This window comes from Pongo abelii, chromosome 4 (genome assembly GCF_028885655.2).
Source record: "Pongo abelii isolate AG06213 chromosome 4, NHGRI_mPonAbe1-v2.0_pri, whole genome shotgun sequence".
Taxonomy (NCBI): Eukaryota; Metazoa; Chordata; class Mammalia; order Primates; family Hominidae; genus Pongo; species Pongo abelii.
The window spans coordinates 142635261-142655973 of NC_071989.2; the positions used below are offsets into that span (position 1 = coordinate 142635261).

A 20713-nucleotide genomic window follows, 5' to 3' on the forward strand; every position below is an offset into this window, starting at 1 on the left:
ACATATATTTTCACTATTTCTGTGTCCTAATGTACATATATATATTTTGAGATGGAGTCTTGCTCTGTCGCTCAGGCTGGAGTACAGTGGTTCCACAGCTCACTGCAACCTCCGCCTCCTGGGTTCAAGCAATTCTTCTGCCTCCTCTTTTTGAGGAGTAGGTTTTTTTTCTAATTCACTCTTTACTTAGGGTAACACTTTTTACAGGCTCGACTTCATGTGCAGTCTCCAACATAACTTCCAAACTTGCTTAGGCTCTAGGTTTATCTCCTTCCACCTGGGTGATCTGTTCAAACCAGTGCTCTAAACCACCAGTAACTTTGGGCCTTTGATGAGAGGTTTTACAATTGGAGCTTTTCAAGATATGCAGTATACATTTAATCAGATACCCACCACACATATTTCCAGAAATGAAAAAGTAGATTTGCTTTTTCTTTCTTTCTTTTTTTCTTTTTTTTGAGATGGAGTCTCGCTCTGTCACCCAGGCTGGAGTGCAGTGGCACGATCTCGGCTCACTGCAACCTCCGCCTCCCGGGTTCAGTATTACTGATCATTTTTAACATTATTCCTTAATTCTTCAATAAGTCTCCAAACTACCAAGGTCATTTTGAATTTAAATTATTTGTTCCATACATATTAAGGTACATAATCATATAAAGGCACTAGAGGTTGGGTGATAACGGTTTGACAACTCTAACTTCCAAGAACTAATAGTTTTGTTGATGACACACATAAATTAAGAGGTAACTAGCATCACAAAGCAGGATGTAAAACATAGTATAAACAATGGAATATGGAAACCTAGAAAAAAAGGAGATCACCTTTCATATGAAGAGTCCAGGTCATGCAAGGAAGACTACATAAGCTTAAACATGAAAAATTAATACAATTTGGGAGGATCAAAATTTGTTAGAGTAAGTCAAGTAGGCCTGATGACTAAATGGCTATCAGATACATGAAAGCTGAAAAAATTAAGTTAATGCCAAGTTTCAAGCCAAGGAAAACTACAGTACTACTTTTAAAAACAAGAAAAGCTAAGAGAGAAAGGTGGTTTGGGGAGAAATTAATACAGTTTAGATATGGTAAGTGTTTTAGTCTGTTTTCTCGCTGCTGATAAAGACATATCTGAGACTGGACAATTTACAAAAGAAAGAGGTTTATTGGACTTACAGTTCCACACGGCTGGGGAGGCTTCACAATCATGGTGGAAGGCAAGGAGCAGCAAGTCACATCTTACGTGGATGGCAGCATGCAAAGAGAGAGCTTGTGCAGGATAACGCCCCCTTGTAATAACCATCAGATCTCATGAGACTTATTATCACAAGAACAGCATGGAAAAAACCTGCCTCCAAGATTCAATTACCTCTCACCAAGTCCTTCCCACAACACATGAGAATTCAAGATGAGATTTGTGTGGGTACACAGCCAAACCACATCATTCCACCCCGGCCCCTCCCAAATCTCATATCCTCACATTTCGAAATCAATCATGCCCTCCCAACAGTCCCCCAAAGTCTTAACTCATTTCAGCATTAACTCAAAAGTCCACAGTCCAAAGTCTTATCTGAGATAAGGCAAGTCCCTTCCACCTATGAGCCTGTAAAATCAAAAGCAAGTTATTTACTTCCTAGATACAATGGAGGTACAGGCATTGGATAAATACAGCCATTCCGAATGGGAGACATTGGCGAAAACTAAGGGGCTACAGGCTCCATGCAAATCCAAAATCCAATGGGGCAGTCAATTATTAAAGCTCCAAAATGATCTCCTTTGACATCATGTCTCACATCCAGGTCACACTAATGCAAGAGGTGGGTTCCCATGGTCATGGGAAACTCCACCTCTATGGCTTTGCAGGGTACAGGCTCCCTCCTGGCTGCTTTCATGGGCTGGCATTGAGTGTCTGCAGCTTTTCCAGGCACACAGTGCAAGCGGTCAGTGAATAGTGAGGGAACCAGCCCCCAATATTTCAACGTAGGTTCTTTTCTATTTTCCCTAAGTGTTGGCCTGTCTGAGAAATAGAGAAAGAGTACAAAAGAGAGAAATTTTACAGCTGGGCCTCCGGGGGTGACATCACCTATTGGTAGGCTCCGTGATGCCCCTTGAGCCGCAAAACCAGCAAGCTTTTATTAGGAATTTCAAAAGGGGAGGGGGATACGAACAGGGAGTAAGTCACAAAGATCACATGCTTGAAAGGGCAATAAAAGATCACAAGGGCAGACAGGCAGAGCAAGATTACAAGGCCAGGGTGAAATTAGAATTACTGATGAGGTTCCATGTCCTGCTGGGCACACATTGTCATTGATAAACATCTTAACAGGAAACAGGGTTCAAGAGCAGACAACTGGTCTGACTAGAATTCACCAGGCTGGAATTTCCTAATCCTAGCAAGCCTAAGGGCACTGCAGGAGACCAGGGTGTATTTCCTCCCTTATCTTCAACCGCATAAGACAGACACTCCCAGAGTGGCCATTTCAGAGACCTCCCCCTGGGAATGCATTCCTTTCCCAGGGTTATTCCTTGCTGGGAAAAGAATTCAGCAATATTTCTCCTATTTGCTTTCTGCAAGAAGAGAAATATAACTCTGTTCTGCCTGGCCCCACAGGCAGTCAGACCTTATGGTTATCTCCCTTGTTCCCTGAAAATCGCTGTTATTTAGGATGCCCAGATTTCTTATTGTTCAAACACACATTTTACAAACAATTTGTGCAGTTAACGCAATCATCACAAGGTCCTGAGGTGACATATATCCTCAGCTTATGAAGATGACGGGATTAAGAGATTAAAGACAGGCATAGGAAATTATAAGAGTATTGACTGGGGAAGTGATAAATGTCCATGAAATCTTCACAATTTATGTTATTCTGCCATGGCTTCAGCCGGTCCCTCCGTTCGGGCCCCTGACTTCCCATAACAAGTGAGTCTACCATTCTGGGGTCTGGAGGACAGTAGCCCACTTCTCACAGCTCCACTAGGTGGTGCCCCAGTAGGGACTCTGTGTGGGGGCTCCAACCCCACATTTCCCTTTTGCACTACCCTAGCAGATGTTCTCCATGAGGGCCCCACTCCTGCAGCAAACTTCTTCCTGGACATCCAGGCATTTCCATACATCCTCTGAAATCTTGGTGGAGGTTCCCAAACCCCAATTCTTGACTTCTGTGCACTCACAGGCTCAACACTACAGGGAAGCTGCCAAGGCTTGGGGCTTGCTCCTCTGAAGCCACAGCCCAAGCTCTACATTGGCCCCTTTCAGCCATGGCTGGAGCAGCTGGGACACAGGGCACCAAGTCCCTTGGCTGCACACAGCATGGGGATTCTGGGCCTTTCCTCCTAGGCCTCTGGGTCTGTAATGGGAGGGGCTGCCGCAAAGGTCTCTGACATGTCCTGGAGACATTTTCCCCATTGTCTTGGGGATTAACAGTCAGCGCCTCATTGCTTTTGCAAATTTCTGCAGCTGGCTTGAATTTCTCCTCAGAAAATGGGATTTTATTATCTATTGCATTGTCAGGCTGCAAATTTTCTGAACTTTTATGCTCTGCTTCCCTTGTAAAACTGAATGCCTTTAACAGCATCCAAGTCACCTCTTGAATGCTTTGCTGCTTAGAAATTTCTTCTACCAGTTGGGTGCGGTGGCTCATGCCTGTAATCCCAGCACTTTGGGAGGCCGAGGCAGGTGGATCACGAGGTCAAGAGATCAAGACCATCCTGGCCAACATGGTGAAACCCCGTCTCCACTAAAAATACAAAAATTAGCTGAGTGTGGTGGCACACGCCTGTAGTCCCAGCTACTCGGGAGGCTGAGGCAGGAGAATCACTTGAACCCAGTAGGCACAGGTTGCAGTGAGCCAAGATCATGCCACTGCACTCCAGACTGGTTATAGAGCAAGACTGTCTCAAAAAAGAAAAAAAACAACAACAACAAAAAGAAATTTCTTCCACCAGTTACCCTAAATCACCTCCCTCAAGTTCAAAGTTCCACAATCTCTAGTGCAGGGGCAAAATGCCGCCAGTCTCTTTGCTAAAACATAACAAGAGTCACCTTTGCTCCAGTTCCCAACAAGTTCCTCATCTCTATCTGAGACCACCTGAGCTTGGACTTTATTGTCCATATCGTGATCAAGCTTCTGGTCAAAGCCATTCAACAAGTCTTTAGGAAGTTCCAAACTTTCCCACATTTTCCTGTCTTCTTCTGAGCTCTCCAAACTATTCCAACCTCTGCCTGTTACCCAGTTCCAAAGTTGCTTCCACATTTTTGGGTATCTTTTCAGCAATGCCCCACTCTACTGGTACCAATTCATTATATTAGTCTGTCTTCATGCCATTGATAAAGACGTACCTGAGACTGGACAATTTACAAAAGAAAGAGGTTTATTGGACTTACAGTTCCACATGGCTGAGGAGGCTTCACAATCATGGTGGAAGGCAAGGAACAGCAAGTCATGTCTTACATGGATGGCAGCATGCAAAAAGAGAGGGAGCTTGTGCAGGAAAATTCCCCCCTATAATAACCATCAGATCTCATGAGACTTACTGTTATGAGAACAGCACAGGAAAGACCTGCCCCCATGATTCAATTACCTCCCACTAGGTCCCTCCTACAACACTTGGGAATTCAAGATGAGATTTGTGTGGGGACATAGCCAAACCCTATCAGTAAGGCTGAAGAAACAGCAAAATGATAAAGTGGAAACATTTAGCAAACATATAGAGACTGTAGCTTCAGGTAAATTTCTGTGGAAGAACTACAAATTTTGGAGTAATACCCTCAGAGGTGGTAGCCAAGCTATAAGAGTAACATACTTCTCTCAAGGAACAGGGAAGAGTGGAGGCCTTAAGAACTGCCAGGGAAACAGGTAGGAAGATAAATTATCAGTAGAACAGAAAAGCACTTAGAATTAAGAAAAAAATGATGACATGTGACAAAAAAGATGGAGTGCTTTGAGGAGGAAAAGATGATTCATAGTGTGAAATGTGACACAAAGATCAGGAAAAACAAGGATTTTTAAAAAGTCACTGAATTTGACAATTAGATGATAACTGGTGCCCATCAAAAGCAAGTTTTTATTACTCTGGTGAAAACAGAACACTGACTCAATTATTTAATGGATCAAATTTTAATTTTATTCTTCAAGGGGTGTTAAACACAGGACAGTGTTCCCCATCCTTGTGACTATATTCTGTGTTCCTTCTTCCAAAGGAAAGGTAATGAGTGCCACACAGCAGCAAGCCACTGAGCAACCAGTTGTATTCCCTTTCACTTATGACAACTTCATGTGGTCAAAGGACTTAGAGTCAAGACTCCCAATCATCACATGGATGCTACCCAACAGATTTCAAGACCTGGCCAATTGATTGCCAATTCAGCTGCCCCTGCCACTGCCATTGCCATAACCTACTTGTTTGCATGAGTTTTGGTGGCCACGGAGACCCAAGTAGGAGCAATCCTATCAGCAGAGGCATATTTGTTGAAAGCCAATGTAGCCCCTCACTTGCACAGGCTGCACCCAAAGCCATGGAAACAGCCCTTCTAATTTTGCCTTTGAAATTTTGTGTTTTCTCCTCAAAAAGCACCCTCATTTAAAAGTATCAGCTTCCATAAAACCTGGATCTGCCTAAATTAACCAGTAACTCATCTTCTCAACACCTTACCACAGCTATGTTTGTAACTTTATTTATTTATTTATTTATTTTTTTGAGACGGCGTTTCACTCTTGTTGCCCAGGCTGGAGTGCAATGGTGTGATCTTGGTGCACCACAACTTCTGCCTCCCGGGTTCAAGTGATTCTCCTGCCTCAGCCTCTCGAGTAGCTGGGATTACAGGCATGTGCCACCACGCCCGGCTAATTTTGTATTTTTAGTAGAGACGGGGTTTCTCCATGTTGGTCAGGGTGGTCTCGAACTCCTGACCTCAGGTGATCTGCCCGCCTTGGCCTCCCAAAGTGCTGGGATTACAGGCATGAGCCACCGAGCCTGGCCTGTAACTTTACTTTTAAAACTCCACTAACACACAAAAACTCTGAGAAAATCCAATGTAACCCCAAATGATAAAAGTTGGAAAGTGTTGAGCCAAACTTGCTTTTCTCAGTATGGAAAAGAATTACAGTACTAGTATCTCTCTTTTGACATGGTACAACTCTAACTGGGTCTCCAGAGATTAATTTTCTTCCCAACCACAATAGCAGACACATTATACAGTTCTCTTTTAAAACTGTAAATGCCATATTTTTTCTTGTATTTAATGAAACACTTTATGCATGCACGACAGACAACTCATGCCAACTTTATGTCTAAATAAATGGTGGCCACTGCACAGATACCCTAGGAGTTTCACAGGCAGTATGCAACAAGGGTAGAGGACACTTTCAGACCTAATTTATTCCCAAAGGGAATTCAGTCAGGATAAACTCAGATAACTCGCACAACAAAACTTAAAGACCATAATTCTTCATCCTTGAAGAAGACACAGAGACCCAGTGGACTACTAAATTTCACCACTACAAACCCACTATGTCCTGTGTGTGTTAAACCTTGAGTCCTCACAATATCTCTAAGATAAGCTATTTTGTCCCCATTATCCAGCTGGGAAAACTGAGGCAGCAAAGCACCAAACAGGTTTCCAATGAAGAGGTGATAAAAGCATCTGCCTTCAGTAACTCAAGTAATCTGATACTAATCTGGACTCTCATAATATGTGACTTTAAATAAAAATGGAATGTTTGTTCAATAAACTTTTTTTTTTTTTAAAGAACCAGCCTGGCCAATATAGTGAGGCCCTGTCTGTACGAAAAATTTAAAAATGAGCCCAGCATGGTAGTGAACACCTGTACTCCCAGCTATTCAGGAGGCTGAGGCAAGAGGATTGCTTGAGCCCAGGCATTTGAGGCTGCAGTAAGTTATGATCATGTCACTGTAGTTCAGCCTAGACAACAGAGCAAGACCCTGTCTCAAAAAAAAAAAAAAAAAAAAAAAGGAAACAAAAAGAAAAGAAAAAATCCCCAGGAGTTTGTAGGTACAGTTTCAAGAAATATTCTGATACCATCACATTTTCTATTTGAAGAATAGAGAGAAATTAAAGAAACCAATTTTCCAAACTCAACAACAATCCAAGGAATCCAACAATATCGATGGCAGAATTATTATATAATAAATCCTGTTGTTAAAGTAATTTCATGAGGCATCAGATGCTTTTAACATTATAATAATACTGTTCAATGTAATAATTAGTAGCCACAAAGAAATTACTCAGAGATGCCCAAGAGTAAATGTTGCCTGAAATGTGTATAATCTAGGTCTTGGTTTGAAATGTCCTGAGACTTTGGAGTCATTCATCTGAGGAAACCAAATTCCTAGCTTGCACTTTTGTTGCATCTCTCATCTAGGGGATTTAGACCAAAAAGCACAGCTGTATTAGCATCCCATCTTCATACATTAGTTGGTCCAACAGGAGACCAAATGGCTTGTCCTCTGTTAGGGTCAGAGGGTGACTCCAGCTCTTGAAAATGCTGGACTGTGGGCTCCCTCTGGAGGAGACTATGATAATCTGACTTCGAAGAGAATTTCAGGATCATCCTTACTCTCTTGAGCAAGAGGGGCATACAGACCATGTAACAGCTACTGGAAACAATCAATACAAAGTACTGTTATCCAGAAAATGAAATTAATACTAACATGATACAGAGGGCATTCTACCCCACTGGTAAAATCATCTTATATTTCGTTCTTCTGCTTTTTTTCCTCAAGTGACTTACTATGTGGAGTGCTTAATAAATCCATTCATTTGTCACAAAGCAAATGTTATTGTGTGCCAATATATGTTATGCATTGTTCTAAACATGGAGAATACAGCAGTGAACAAGACGTTAAAACTTTGCCTTGGCCAGGGGCAGCGGCTCACGCCCATAATCCCAGCACTTTGGGAGGCTGAGGCAGGCAAATCACAAGGTCAAGAGATCAAGACCCTCCTGGCCAACATGGTGAGACCCTGTCTCCACTAAAAATACAAAAATTAGCTGGGCATGGTGGCACATGCCTGTAATCCCAGATACTCGGCAGGCTGAGGCAGGAGAATCGCTTGAACCAGGAAGTCGGGAAGTTGCAGTGAGCCGAGATTGCGCCACTGTACTACAGCCTGGTGACAGAGTGAGATTGTCTCAAAAAAAAAAAAAAAAAAAAGAGTTTGTCTTGAACTGGAAGGAGGTGAAGAAAGAAATCGTGTAGATGCATGAGGAAAGAGATTTTCTAGGCAAAGGAAACAGCAAGAGCAAAGTTTCTAAGGCAAAAGCATAACCATTGTGCTGTAGGAATTGCAAAGGGGCCAGTGGGCCTGGAACAGAATGAGCAATAGGGAGGAAAATAACAAATGGTGTCAAAGAAGGGGAGAGGCATACTGTGTAGGGTTGTGTAAGTTATTGTGATGTCTGTGGCTTTTACTCTGAGTGAAGTAGGAAGCCATGAGGGTTTTGGGCAGAGCAATGACATCATCTGATTTAAGTGTTTTTTTTTTTTAATTTTTTTGTAGAGATGGGGTCTTGCTATATTGCCCAGGCTGATCTCAAACTCCTGGCCTCAAGGGATCCTCTTACCTCAGCCTCCCAAAGTGTTGGGATTATAAGTGTGAGCCACCACACACAATCTGACTTAAGTTTTATTAAGAACACCCAGGCAGTGCATTGAAACTGAAGAAACTGAAGAACGAGAAACTGAAGGTTGAACTGAGGTGAAGGCAGGAGATCAGTTAGGAGACTTCTACAAAATCCAGACAAGAGATGTTGTGAATAGCAGTGAAGGGGTATAAGGTGGTAAAATCCTGGAAATATTTTGAAAATAGAGCTGAAAGGATGATGTAGGGTATAAGAAAAAGAGAGGAGTTGAGGATTACTCAAAGATTTTTCTCTTGAGCAATTAGAAGAATGGAGTTACCCTTAACTAACATGCAGAAAACACTCAAGGAAGCATATGGAGCGGGGAAGAGATCAGGACTTTAATTTTGGATATGTTAAGTTTGAGATACCTATTATATATTTTAATATAGCTGTTGAATGGGCAATTGGAAATCTGAGTTTGGAGTTTGTGGGTGAAGTCCAGGCTGGAAGGAGAGATTTCAGAATCATCAGCATATAAATGGTATTCAAGGTTATGTGTCTGGATAAAATTACCTGGGGAGTGTAGACAAAAAAGAGAAGAGGTCTAAGAAGTGAACCCAAATGTGTGAACTATGAAAACATCATATCTCTTGCTTTCCCATTGTTTACAGGTTCTCTTATTAAGAGAAACTAACCAGGCTGGGCACGGTGGCTCATGCCTGTAATCCCAGCACTTTGGGAGGCTGAGGCAGGCAGATCACCTGAGGTCAGGAGTTCAAGACGAGCCTGGCCAACATGGTGAAACCTCGTTTCTACTAAAAATACAAAAGTAGCTGGGCATGGTGGCGTACACCTGTAATCCCAGCTACTTGGGAGGCTGAGACAGAAGAATTGCTTGAACCTGGGAGGCAGAGGTTGCAGTGAGCCAAGATCATGCCATTGCACTCCAGCCTGGGTGACAGAGCAAGACTTCATCTCAAAAAAAAAAAAAAAAAAGACAAACTAACCAGATAAAATGACAAAATCATAGTGATTATTATGTACTGTTTCTCCGGATGACTATAAATCAACTATTGGGATTCTTTCTAGGTTTCCAGGTTTCAAAATTAAGATAAACAAATTTGTTATTTTTTTGCCTGACATTTTTATGAAGGGTGCTAGGTTTGTCTGCCTTCTGAGAGATTTTCAAATAATAATTCAAAACTAATCAATAATAGCTAATGATTTCTCAGCAATCCTACAGTAAATGACAATATATTGGACCAGTTTGAATAGAACACAGCTTGAAGAGCTCTTTAATTAGTGTTTTCCTCTTCTCTTTAGTTTGGTTTTTATCCCACCTATCATAAGTGCATTCTTCTGGTTATCTAACCTCAGGATTACTTTTTCAGAAAAAAAGAAAAATCATCATAATCATCTGCCTCTACACAGTCATCAGTTATCAATTTTCCCTAACCCTGCAGGAGGAGCAGGTGGGCAGTTAGGAGTTTAGTGAGATAGTAGGGTATTTGATTTCTTTCTATACTTTTGCCTTTTATTAAAATCAAAGAATGCTTTCTTGCTGTCTTTTATCATCTTATAATTTATGGCTCCCATATCACCTAAGATTTCTCAATTGCTTCCCTATGCAATACTGCTAACAGTTTTAGTAACCTGGCCCAATTCCATTTAAAGCCCTTTAATTTACACTTTCTGAACGTAGCCAGCTTTTCTTCTTCTTGGCATTCCTATGTCCTAGTATAGTTGCTCCTATGTATATACAAGTATGTGTTTTAAAAGCCATGACTTTCTTGGCAGGCGCGGTGGCTCACGCCTGTAATCCCACCACTTTGGGAGGCCGAGGCGGGTGGATCACCTGAGCTCAGGAGTTCGAGACCAGCCCAGGCAACATAGCGAAACCCTGTCTCTACTAAAACATATTAAAAATTACCCAAGTGTGGTGGTGCATGCCTGTAATCCCAGCTACTCAGGAGGCTGAGGCAGGAGAGTCGCTTGAACTCGGGAGGTGGAGGTTGCAGTGAGCCAAGATCTTGCCACTGCATGTGAGCCTGGGCAACAGAGTGAGACTCTGTCTCAAAAAATAAAAAAAAAAAATAAAAGCTATACTTTCTTAACCTTGAATTTGAGGAAAATGTTGACTGCAGCAGTCTACCATACTTGTGGCCTTAGTAGACACTGAAACTACACTTTCAACTATTTTTACTCAGACTCTGGAAATCAATCTCCTTAGGGAGAATAGGTGAAAAGTCTGCAAGCTTGGAATATAAATAATAAACACAGAAATCAAGACTATATCTTTTTTCAAAGACTCTGAGACCTATCTTAATGTCATCATGTTCTAGCCAAATGGATCATTTCCTTTTTTTTTCTTTCTTTCTTTCTTTTATTTTCTTCTTCTTCTCTTCTTCTTTTAAGATACAGGGTCTCACTATGTTGCCTAGTGGGGCCTTGAACTCCTGGGCTCAAATGATCCTCTCACCTCACATTTTTCATTTGTTATTGCTGTTCTTCCCTCCCTCCCTTCCTTCATTCTCCTCCTTCTCCTCCTCCTCTTTTAAGTGATAGGGTCTTGCTACATTGCCCAGGCCAGCCTCAAACTCCTGGGCACAAGTGTTCCTCCCACCTCAGCCTCTCAAGTAGCTGGGACTACAGGTGCACACCACTACACCTGGCCTTTTTATTTTGATGTAAGCAACTCATTACTTCAACCATTTGCTTAAAAAAGGTGCTTTGTAAAAAAAGATTTACAAGATAGAATCATATGTGGAAAATGAAAACAGACCAGAAATGAAACATAAACACACTTGCCAGACCAAATAGCTTTTGACAAGTATTATTAGCCATAAAATATCCACCCTACCAAGTACATTGACTGCTGACGTTTTATTATATTACGGCGAAAAGTTCACATGTCATCAGCGTCGAAAAGTTCACATGTCATCAGCAATTATGTAATAATTGATCATTACAATAATCAAAATAAGTATAAAAATGTATGGGCAGGCTTCTATCTATAGAATAAGGAGACGACTTTCTGTCTCCATATCCACACCCTTAGGTAAGGTCTTCAACTAAAACATCAGACAATACAATCAAGGTCAATTTACATAAAAAGAGCTATAACCTGTGGCAATTACTCTAAAAGTACTTTAAAATTTTTAAGATAAATGTCATTATGTTAGTCAATAGATCTCCATTATTCACAATAGTGACAAGATTTCCTTTAAGAACTCCCTTTTTTTTTTTCTTTTGAGATGGAGTTTTGCTCTTGTGGCCCAGGCTGGAGTGCAATGGCGCGATCTCAGCTCACTGCAACCTCTGCCTCCTGGGTTCAAGCTATTCTCCTGTCTCAGCCTCCCGAATAGCTGAGATTACAGGCACCCACCACCACACCTGCCTAATTTTTTGTGTTTTTGGTAGAGATGGGGTTTCATCGTGTTGGCCAGGCTGGTCTTGAACTCCTGACCTCAGGTGATCCACTCCCCTCAGCCTCCCAAAGTGCTGGGATTACAGGCATGAGCCACCGGGCCCAGCCTTATTAACTCTTTAGGCCGGGCACGGTGGTTCACACCTGTAATCCCAGCACTTTGGGAGGCCGAGGCAGGCGGATCACGAGGTCAGGAGATCGAGACCATCCTGGCTAACACGGTGAAACCCCATCTCTACTAAAAATACAAAAAATTAGCCGGGCGTGATGGCGGGTGCCTGTGGTCCCAGCTACTCGGGAGGCTGAGGCAGGAAAATGGTGTGAACCCGGGAGGCGGAGCTTGCAGTGAGCCAAGATCGCGCCACTGCACTCCAGCCTGGGTGACAGAGCGAGATTCCGTCTCAAAAAAGAAAAAAGAACTCTTTAACTGAACTTCTAGTGATAGCCATGTTGGAGTAACAGGTATCAGCTTTACCTTAAATAATAATAAAACTGTACAAAATATATAAAACAACTGTTTTCAGGCATGTGATAACAGGTAAGGGTCAATTTTATCAGAAATATTATAGCTCTAAATATATATGCAGCTAATAATAGAGCTTCAAAATACATAAAGCAACTGATGAAAAGAGCAACAGACAAATCCACGATTATAATTGAGGATTTCAACAGTCTTCCCTCAGTAATTGATTCAAAAAGTAAACTGAAAATCAGTAAAGATATGAGATTTAAATGCACCATCAACCAACTTGACCTAATTGACATTTATGGAATGCTACACCCATTTTCAGCAGAATATAGCAAGACCCTGAGGCTGAGTTGGGAGGACGGCTTGAGCCCAAGAGTTCAAGGCTGCAGTGAGCTATTCTTCTCAAGTACAAATATTCACTAAGATAGACCATATGCTAGGATATTAAACAAGAATCAATGGATTTAGAAGGATTAAAATAATATAGAGTATATTCTCTGATCACATTGAAATTGAATTAAAAATCAGTAACAAAGATATTTGGAACACCTCCAAATAGATGGTAATTAAAAACAGATTTCTAAATAAATGGATCAAAGAAAAAATCAAAAAGTAAGTTGGGAAATATTTTCACTGATGATAGGATAATAACATTTAAATTTGTAGGAAGCAGCTATAAAAGGAAATTTAAAGTTTTAAATGCTCATATTAGAAAAGAAAGGTCTCAAATCAATGACGTCAGCCTCCACCTTCAGAAGCTAGAAAAAGAAGAGCAAATTAAACCCAAAATAAATAGAAAGAAGAAATAATAAATATAAGAACATAACTCAATAAAATAGAAAACAAACAATAGAAACAATAAAACAAAAAGCAGTTCTTTGAAAAGATTAGCAAAGTTGATAAACCTCTATCTAGACTTACCAATAAAAAAAGGAAGAGAGAAAACACAAATTATCAATAACAGGAATGATAAAGGGAACATCACCATAGATCCACCAACTTAAAAATGACAACAAAGGAAAATATTAAACAATTTTATGCCAATACAATCAGCAACCTAGTTGGGATGAATCTATTCCTTGAAAGAAGCAAACAAACGGATACAAGGAAGAAAAGAAAATCCGAATATCTCTATTAAATAAATGTAAGGAAATTAAATTTGTATATTAAGATCCTTTCACAACGAAAACTCCAGGCCCTGTTGGCCTCACTGCCAATTTTATCCTTAATAAAATATTAACCATTCCAGTGTTTTGGAAGGCCGAGGTGGGAGGATCACTTGAGGCCAGGAGTTCAAGACCAGCTGGGGCAACATAGCAAGACCCTGACTCTACAAAAATAAAATTTAAATATTAGCTGGATATGGCGGTGTACACCTGTAGTCCTAGCTACTTGGGAGGCTGAGTTGGGAGGACGGCTTGAGCCCAAGAGTTCAAGGCTGCAGTAAGCTATGATTGTGCCACTGCATTCCAGCCTGGGTGGCAGAGTAAGAACTAGTCTCTACAAAAAAAAATTTAAAAAAATAGGCCAGGTACAGTGGTTCATGCCTGTAATCCCAGCCTTTGAGAGGCTTAAGCAGAAGGACAGCTTGAGGCCAGGAGTTTAAGACCAGCTTGGACAACAAAGCAAGACTCCATCTTCACAAAAATAAGAAAATGAAAATTAGCTGGGCATGGGGCACATGGCTGCAGTGAGTACTTGGGAGACTGAGGTGGGAGGATTGCTTGAGCGTAGGAGTTCAAGATTACAGTGAGCTATAATCACACTGCTGCACTCCAGCCTGGGCCACAGAGTAAGACTCTGTCTCAAAAAAATAAATGAAATAAAATATTTATCAATTGAATCCAATAATACATAAAAAGAATCAAATGGATTTTAATCCCAGGAATGTAGGGTTGGTTTAACATTCAAATTTCAATTAATATAATTCACATTAACAGAATGAAGGAGGAAAATCATAAGACCATCTCAGTAGATGAAGAAAGGGCATTTGACAAAATTCAACACCCATTCATGGTAAAGACTCTCGGGAAACTGGAACAGAGGGAACTTTCCTCAATCTAATAAAAGTAATCTACATAAGACCTATAGCTAGCATCATACTTAGTGGAATAAAAATGCTTTCCCTCTGCTACAGGAAAAAAGCAAATGTCCACTGTCATGACTTCTGCTCAAAATTGTATCACAAATACCAGCCAGTGCAATAAGGCAAGAAAAAGTAACACAGGCATAAACACTGGAAAAGAAGAAGCGAAACTATTATTATCTGCAGATGTCATGATTGCCTATATAGGAAGGCATCCTATATAGGCCAATTTATATAGGAAATCCTAAGAATAAACAAAGAAGATGAAGGAGAAGAAGAAAGGAAGGTAGGAAGGAAGGAAGGGAGGGAGTCAGGAGAGAAAGAAGGAAAAACAGAAACTTACCAGAACTAATAAGTGAATTTAGCAAGGTCTCAGGATACAAGATCAACACAGAAAAACAAATTGTACTTCTGTATATTAGCAACAAACAACTGGAAGATGAGATTTATAAAAGCAATACCATTTACAGCAGCATCAAAAAACAAACTATATAAAAATAAATTTAACAAATGATGTATCAGATTGCTACAGAAAACTATAAAATATTGAGGAGGAAAATTATAGAAGATCTAAATAAAGAGTTTGTATCATGCTCGCGAATTGGAAGATTTGATTTTTTTTCTTTTTTCTTTTTTTTTTGAGATAGGGTCTCAGTCTGTTGCCGAGGCTGAAGTGAAGTGGCGCAATCTCGGTTCACTGCAACCTCCACCTCCTGGGTTCAAGCAATTATCCTGCCTCAGCCTCCCAAGTAGCTGAGATTACAGGTGCCTGCCACCACACACAGCTAATTTTTTAAATTTTTAGTAGAGACAGGGTTTCACCATGTTGGGCAGGCTGCTTTCAACTCCTGACCTCAAGTGATCTGCCTGCCTCGGCCTCCTGAAATGCCAGGATGACAGGTGCGAGCCACCATGCCTGGCCTTGATATTGTTAAGATATCCATTCTCAAATTGATGTATAGATTTAAAACAATCCCATCAAAATTCCAGTAGGCATTTTTGTAGAAATTGACTCCTGAAAATGGACAATCTTTGACATTGGAGTAAGGATCAACAAATATATAAATACAACAGGCAATCAGCAGATTTATACCTGTTGAACCTACCACAGGAATAACTCTTGATTTCCCTAGAGGAGCAATTACTTTCACACCAGCCTAATAGTTGCTGAGGCCACCAGGGAGTCTGTTAGAAAGGTATATTATGTATGATGGCCTCAGCTATCAATTCTAATCAAGCTTTTTCAAGATTAACAGAGATCACAATATTATAATAAGTTATGTTTTCCTTTGTTTTTCATGTTTCTTTAGTAAATATAAAATTAGGTAGAGTCCTGGTAAAACACCAGTTAATCCAATTTTATTATTTTTTGAAGAACAGGAAGATTCAGAATTTTGGTAGTGCTGGGTTGTACATTGTATACTTTATGAAATAGAACAAGTCTGTACCACATAGAAGGCATTATCAGATGGAACTAGGAAACTAGAAAAGTGCTGACAATTTTTTTTTTTTATTTTTTTAGATGGAGTCTCGCTCTGTTGCTCAGGCTGGAGTGCAGTGGCACAATCTCAGATCACTGCAACCTCCAATTTCTGGGTTCACGCCATTCTCCTGCCTCAGCCTCCCAAGTAGCTGGGACGACAGGCGCCTGAGACCACACCCAGCTAATTTTTTGTATTTTTTAGTAGAGATGGGGTTTCACCGTGTTAGCCAGGATGGTCTCGATCTCCTGACCTCATGATCCGCCTGCCTCGGCCTCCCAAAGTGCTGGGATTACAGGCGTGAGCCACCGCGCCCAGCTGAGTGCTGACAATTATTTAAGAGAATATGTCATCCAAAAGACCACCAAGGTGGCTAAATAGTAGAAAAAAGGAATTTTATTGGTGATACCAGTTTGCAAACTAGGAAAAGACAATCTCCAGCATGGACTGAAGGTGCTTTCTCTTCAAAGAGGAAAAGAGCAGGTTGGGTTTTATGCCTTACAGGGCCTGTACAACACAAGAGAGTCATACATATTCAGCAGGTTTGCAGGGGAAGTTATACATATTTATGAGAGGAACAGAGCACATGTGCAATGGGCAAACACATATAAATATAATATACATCCCATGGTCACTTTGGAATGGGACTTTAAGCATTAAGATGAGGTAGAATTTGTCTCTTTACATCAAAAGGTGAACTATAAGACATAAAGACAGTTTGTGCAGTCTCTATAAACTGGCTGAAACTTACTTAAGGTCTATAGTTGCTTATCAGGAAAGAATGTTTGCGTCCAGACATGCTGGCTCATGCCTGTAATCCCAACACTATGGGAGACCAAGGTGAGAGGATTGCTTGAGGTCAGGAGTTCAAGACCAGCCTAGGCAGCAGAACAAGACCCTGTCTCTACACATACACACACACACACAGACACATGCACACACACACACGGATCTCTATTCAATCAGAGGTGTAGTAGTCTAGGTTGTAAATCAGGATTAGGAATTTGCCTGACAGCTCCTGTTGTTAGGGAGTTTAGCAAGAGAGTGGTTTTTCTTTTTCTTTTCTTTTTTTTTTTTTTTTTTTTTTCTGAGACGTGGTCTCACTCTTGTCTTCCAGGCTGGAATGCAGTGGCTCCATCTGGCTCACTGCAACCTCTGCCCCCCGGGTTCAAGCGATTCTCCTGCCTCAGGCTCCTGAGTAGCTGGGATTACAGGTGTGCACCACCACACCTGGCTAATTTTTGTATTTTTACTAGAGACAGGGTTTTGCCATGTTGGTCGGGCTGGTTTCGAAGTCCTGACCTCAGGTGATCCGCCTGCCTTGGCCTCCCAAAGTGCTGGGATTATAGGCGTGAGCCACCGTGCCCAGCAAGAGTGTGATTTTTCTTACAGCCTAGGAATTTAGAAAGTTGTCATGCGAGCTGAGCCCTAAACCCTCAACCCAGAGGTAATTTTTGTTTCCTTAACATTAGGGTCCATCTTAGTTGATAAAGGGGTGTCTATTTTGGTCCCTCAGATCACAGATAAAACAATTTAACATTTGAATACCATATTATTTTTAAATATTTTATAAACATTATATATTTTCTTTTAGACCAGAGATGCTGCTAAATTATAAATAAGTGCGTTCATTGCTGACCAACAGAACATATTTTTAACCATGTAATGTAATGAATAGCTTTTTTTTTCTTTTTTTCTTCCTTTTTTTTTTTTTTTTTTTTTTGAGACGGAGTTTCACTCTTGTTGCCCAGGCTGGAGTGTAATGGCACGATCTCGGCTCACCACAACCTCCGCCTCCTGGGTTCAAGCAATTCTCGTGCTTCAGCCTCCTGAGTAGCTGGGATTACAGGCATGTGCCACCACGCCCGGCTAATTTTTGTATTATTAGTAGAGATGGGGTTTCTCCATGTTGGTCAGGCTTGTCTCAAACTCCCGACCTCAGGTGATCTGCCCACCTCAGCCTCCCAAAGTGCTGGGATTATAGGTGTGAGCCACTGTGCCCGACCATGAATAGCTTGTGTGTGTGTGTGTGTGTGTGTGTTTTGAGACAGAGTCTTGCTCTTATCACCCAGGCTGGAGTGCAATGGCATGATCTTGGCTCTCTGCAACCTTGGCCTCCCAGATTCAAGCAATTCTCCTGTCTCAGCCTCCTGAGTAGCTGGGATTACAGGCGTGCACCACCACGCCCAGCTATTTTTTGCATTTTTAGTAGAGATGGGGTTTTACCGTGTTGGTCAGGCTGGTTTCGAACTCCTGACCTCAAGTGATCCGCCTGCCTCAGCCTCCCAAAGTGCTGGGATTACAGGCATGAGCCATCGCACCCAGCCATGAATAGCTTTTAAAACAATGGCTCAAATATTTTATTAAGAACTCATTTAAAGAGGCCTGTGTGTTATAGGAGATAACTGACTCAAGGTTATGTGGCTACGAGAAGGCAGAAATCATTAAGTATAAGTACAGTTTGTATCACGTCACGGCTTGTGTTATCCACTCAGTAATCATGGCAAAAAAAAAGAAGTAGGCAGAAAAGAGGTGACTTTATAATTCCAAATCAAATTATCACATCAACAGAGTCTTAAAAGGGAAAAGAAAACAGTAAATGTTTTGCTAACAAAAAAAAGTTGGATGATGCTCACACACGGATGGCTGTCTTAACAACGACGCACATCACATTTCTATTGTAGATAAATAAAACGGGAAGAGTTGTCATCTTGTATTTTTAGGACTATTTAAAAGAAAAGACACTACCAGAAAAAAAACCTGTTTCTCTTCAAATTCTTCCCCTCACAATGGCCATCTCCACCCTAAAATTAGAAACCAAGCTAGTAAGAATCAGGGACTAGAATGTAAATATATGCTACCAAAACTCTGACTTTATTAATGCTAAATTACATGTAAATTACTAAATTATAAACATGCTAGTCAAGCCAAAAGATTTGCTTCGATGCCTTGCTCAACTTCCATCTTTTTTTTTGCGGGGGGCGGCGGGATGGAGTCTCGCTCTGTTGCTCAGGCTGGAGTGCAGTGGCGTGATCTTGGCTCACTACAACCTCTGCCTCCCAGGTTCAAGCAATTCTCCTGCCTCCACCTCTGAGTAGCTGGGATTACAGGTGCACGCCACAATGCCCGGCTAATTTTTTGCATTTTTAGTAGAGATGGGGTTTCACCATGCTGGCCAGACTGGTCTCGAACTCCTGGCCTCATGATCCACCTGCCTCGGCCACCCAAAGTGCTGGGATTACAGGTGTGAGCCACCATGCCTGACCAATTTCCATCCTTTTAAACAACCTTCATGATATGTTTAAATGCTGCTCCAGAAAGTTCAGTGTGAAGCCAAACCCATGTTACATGGTTATCAAGCATATTTGTTTGCTCAGAAACGTTTGGTGTTCCCAGACATCAGGATCTTACTTTATCACATATTTAGAAACTTTTCCTCCTGTAATTATAAAGCCCTAAACCAATGCTAAGAATGACCACTAATCAAGTATGATTGAAATAATAGGTGATCAAATAAAATTATATGACTAAATGTAAGCTGCAATTTTATTAGGATGTACCAGTCAGGTAGTTTTTATAAATTCATGTTCAAATTAAGAAAACATGAATAATTTAAAGATTAATAAATTTAAAAACAAATTTAGGTGAATGTACATATAACAGGATTTACGATATACCTGTAAAATTATCTAGTTAGCATTTTTGTGTATGTAACATTAATAAAAAGGATTTTTAAAAAACCATACAGTGATTCTGGGATTCCCTGAATTTTCAGCTGCTGCATTTTCTACTCTACATCTGGCAAGTTCTTCTTCCTTTCAGTTTGTGCATTTCCTGTATTCTAAAAAGTAAATAGAAACAGGTCTTTAATTGAGGACATGGTGAGTCTTTGGCTAAGGAAATACAGCCAGAGATAAATACTTGTACTTTGCCCCATGGGTTGTTTCATAAGGTACAGGGAAACTATTTAGCAATGTATTCCTTATCATTATCATCCAACAAAACAAAAGGTGGCCTTTGTATGGACTCTTTTCTCTCTTGCCTAACTCACTCATTCGCAGTAATTTAGAGTCTCTCTCTGGTTATAGAACCTATTCAATGCATGCATGCACATTTAAGATACCTGAAAGAGTTTAAAGTAAACCTGGCAGGGCGTGATGGCTCACACCTGTAATCCTAGCACTTTGGGAGGCCGAGGCAGGCAGATTACCTGAGGTCAGGAGTTCGAGACCAGCCTGGACAACATGGTGAAACCCCGTCTCTACTAAAAATACAAAAACTAGCCAGGCATGGTGGCGGGCACCTGTAATCCCAGCTACTCAGGAGGCTGAGACAGGAAAATTGCTTGAACCCAGGAGGCGGAGGTTGCAGTGAGCTAAGATCACACCACTGTACACCAGCCTAGGTGGCAGAGTGAGATTCTGTGTCAATAAATAAATAATAAAAAATAAAGTAAACCTGAGAAGTGCTTGGATCTGATTGTATAATTCAAAAACCAAGTCAATACAGAGCCAAGAATAGAAAAAATAACTAGCAATTCCCTATCTTATGTTTTTAAAAATATGTCATATTCTCTCATGCTCTAAAATAAACTCAAAATTTAAGAAATTTTCTTAATTCTGACACTTATTAAAACCAGTTGTACTAGCCTTATATGCAATTTCAGTC

General features: G+C 40.9%; 1 protein-coding gene across 38 annotated transcripts in view; it reads right to left on the minus strand.

Annotated features, from left to right (window-relative positions):
* The window catches only part of LOC100462342 (cyclin-dependent kinase-like 3), a 144775-nt gene that overhangs the window by 46550 nt on the left and 77512 nt on the right, over nucleotides 1–20713 (minus strand). For 11 of the 38 annotated variants that reach the window (XM_054556545.2, XM_054556541.2, XM_054556542.2 and 8 more), the window contains one exon: nucleotides 15145–18849. The exons of 8 other annotated variants lie outside the window; for them this stretch is intronic. In XM_054556545.2, coding sequence (XP_054412520.2) covers nucleotides 18790–18849 — 60 coding nt within the window. In that variant the 3' untranslated portion in view covers nucleotides 15145–18789. Of the gene's footprint in view, nucleotides 1–15142; nucleotides 18850–19791; nucleotides 19887–20713 lie in introns of those variants that run through there. 19 more of the 38 variants (XM_054556522.2, XM_054556529.2, XM_054556530.2 and 16 more) reach the window with 7 other exon arrangements.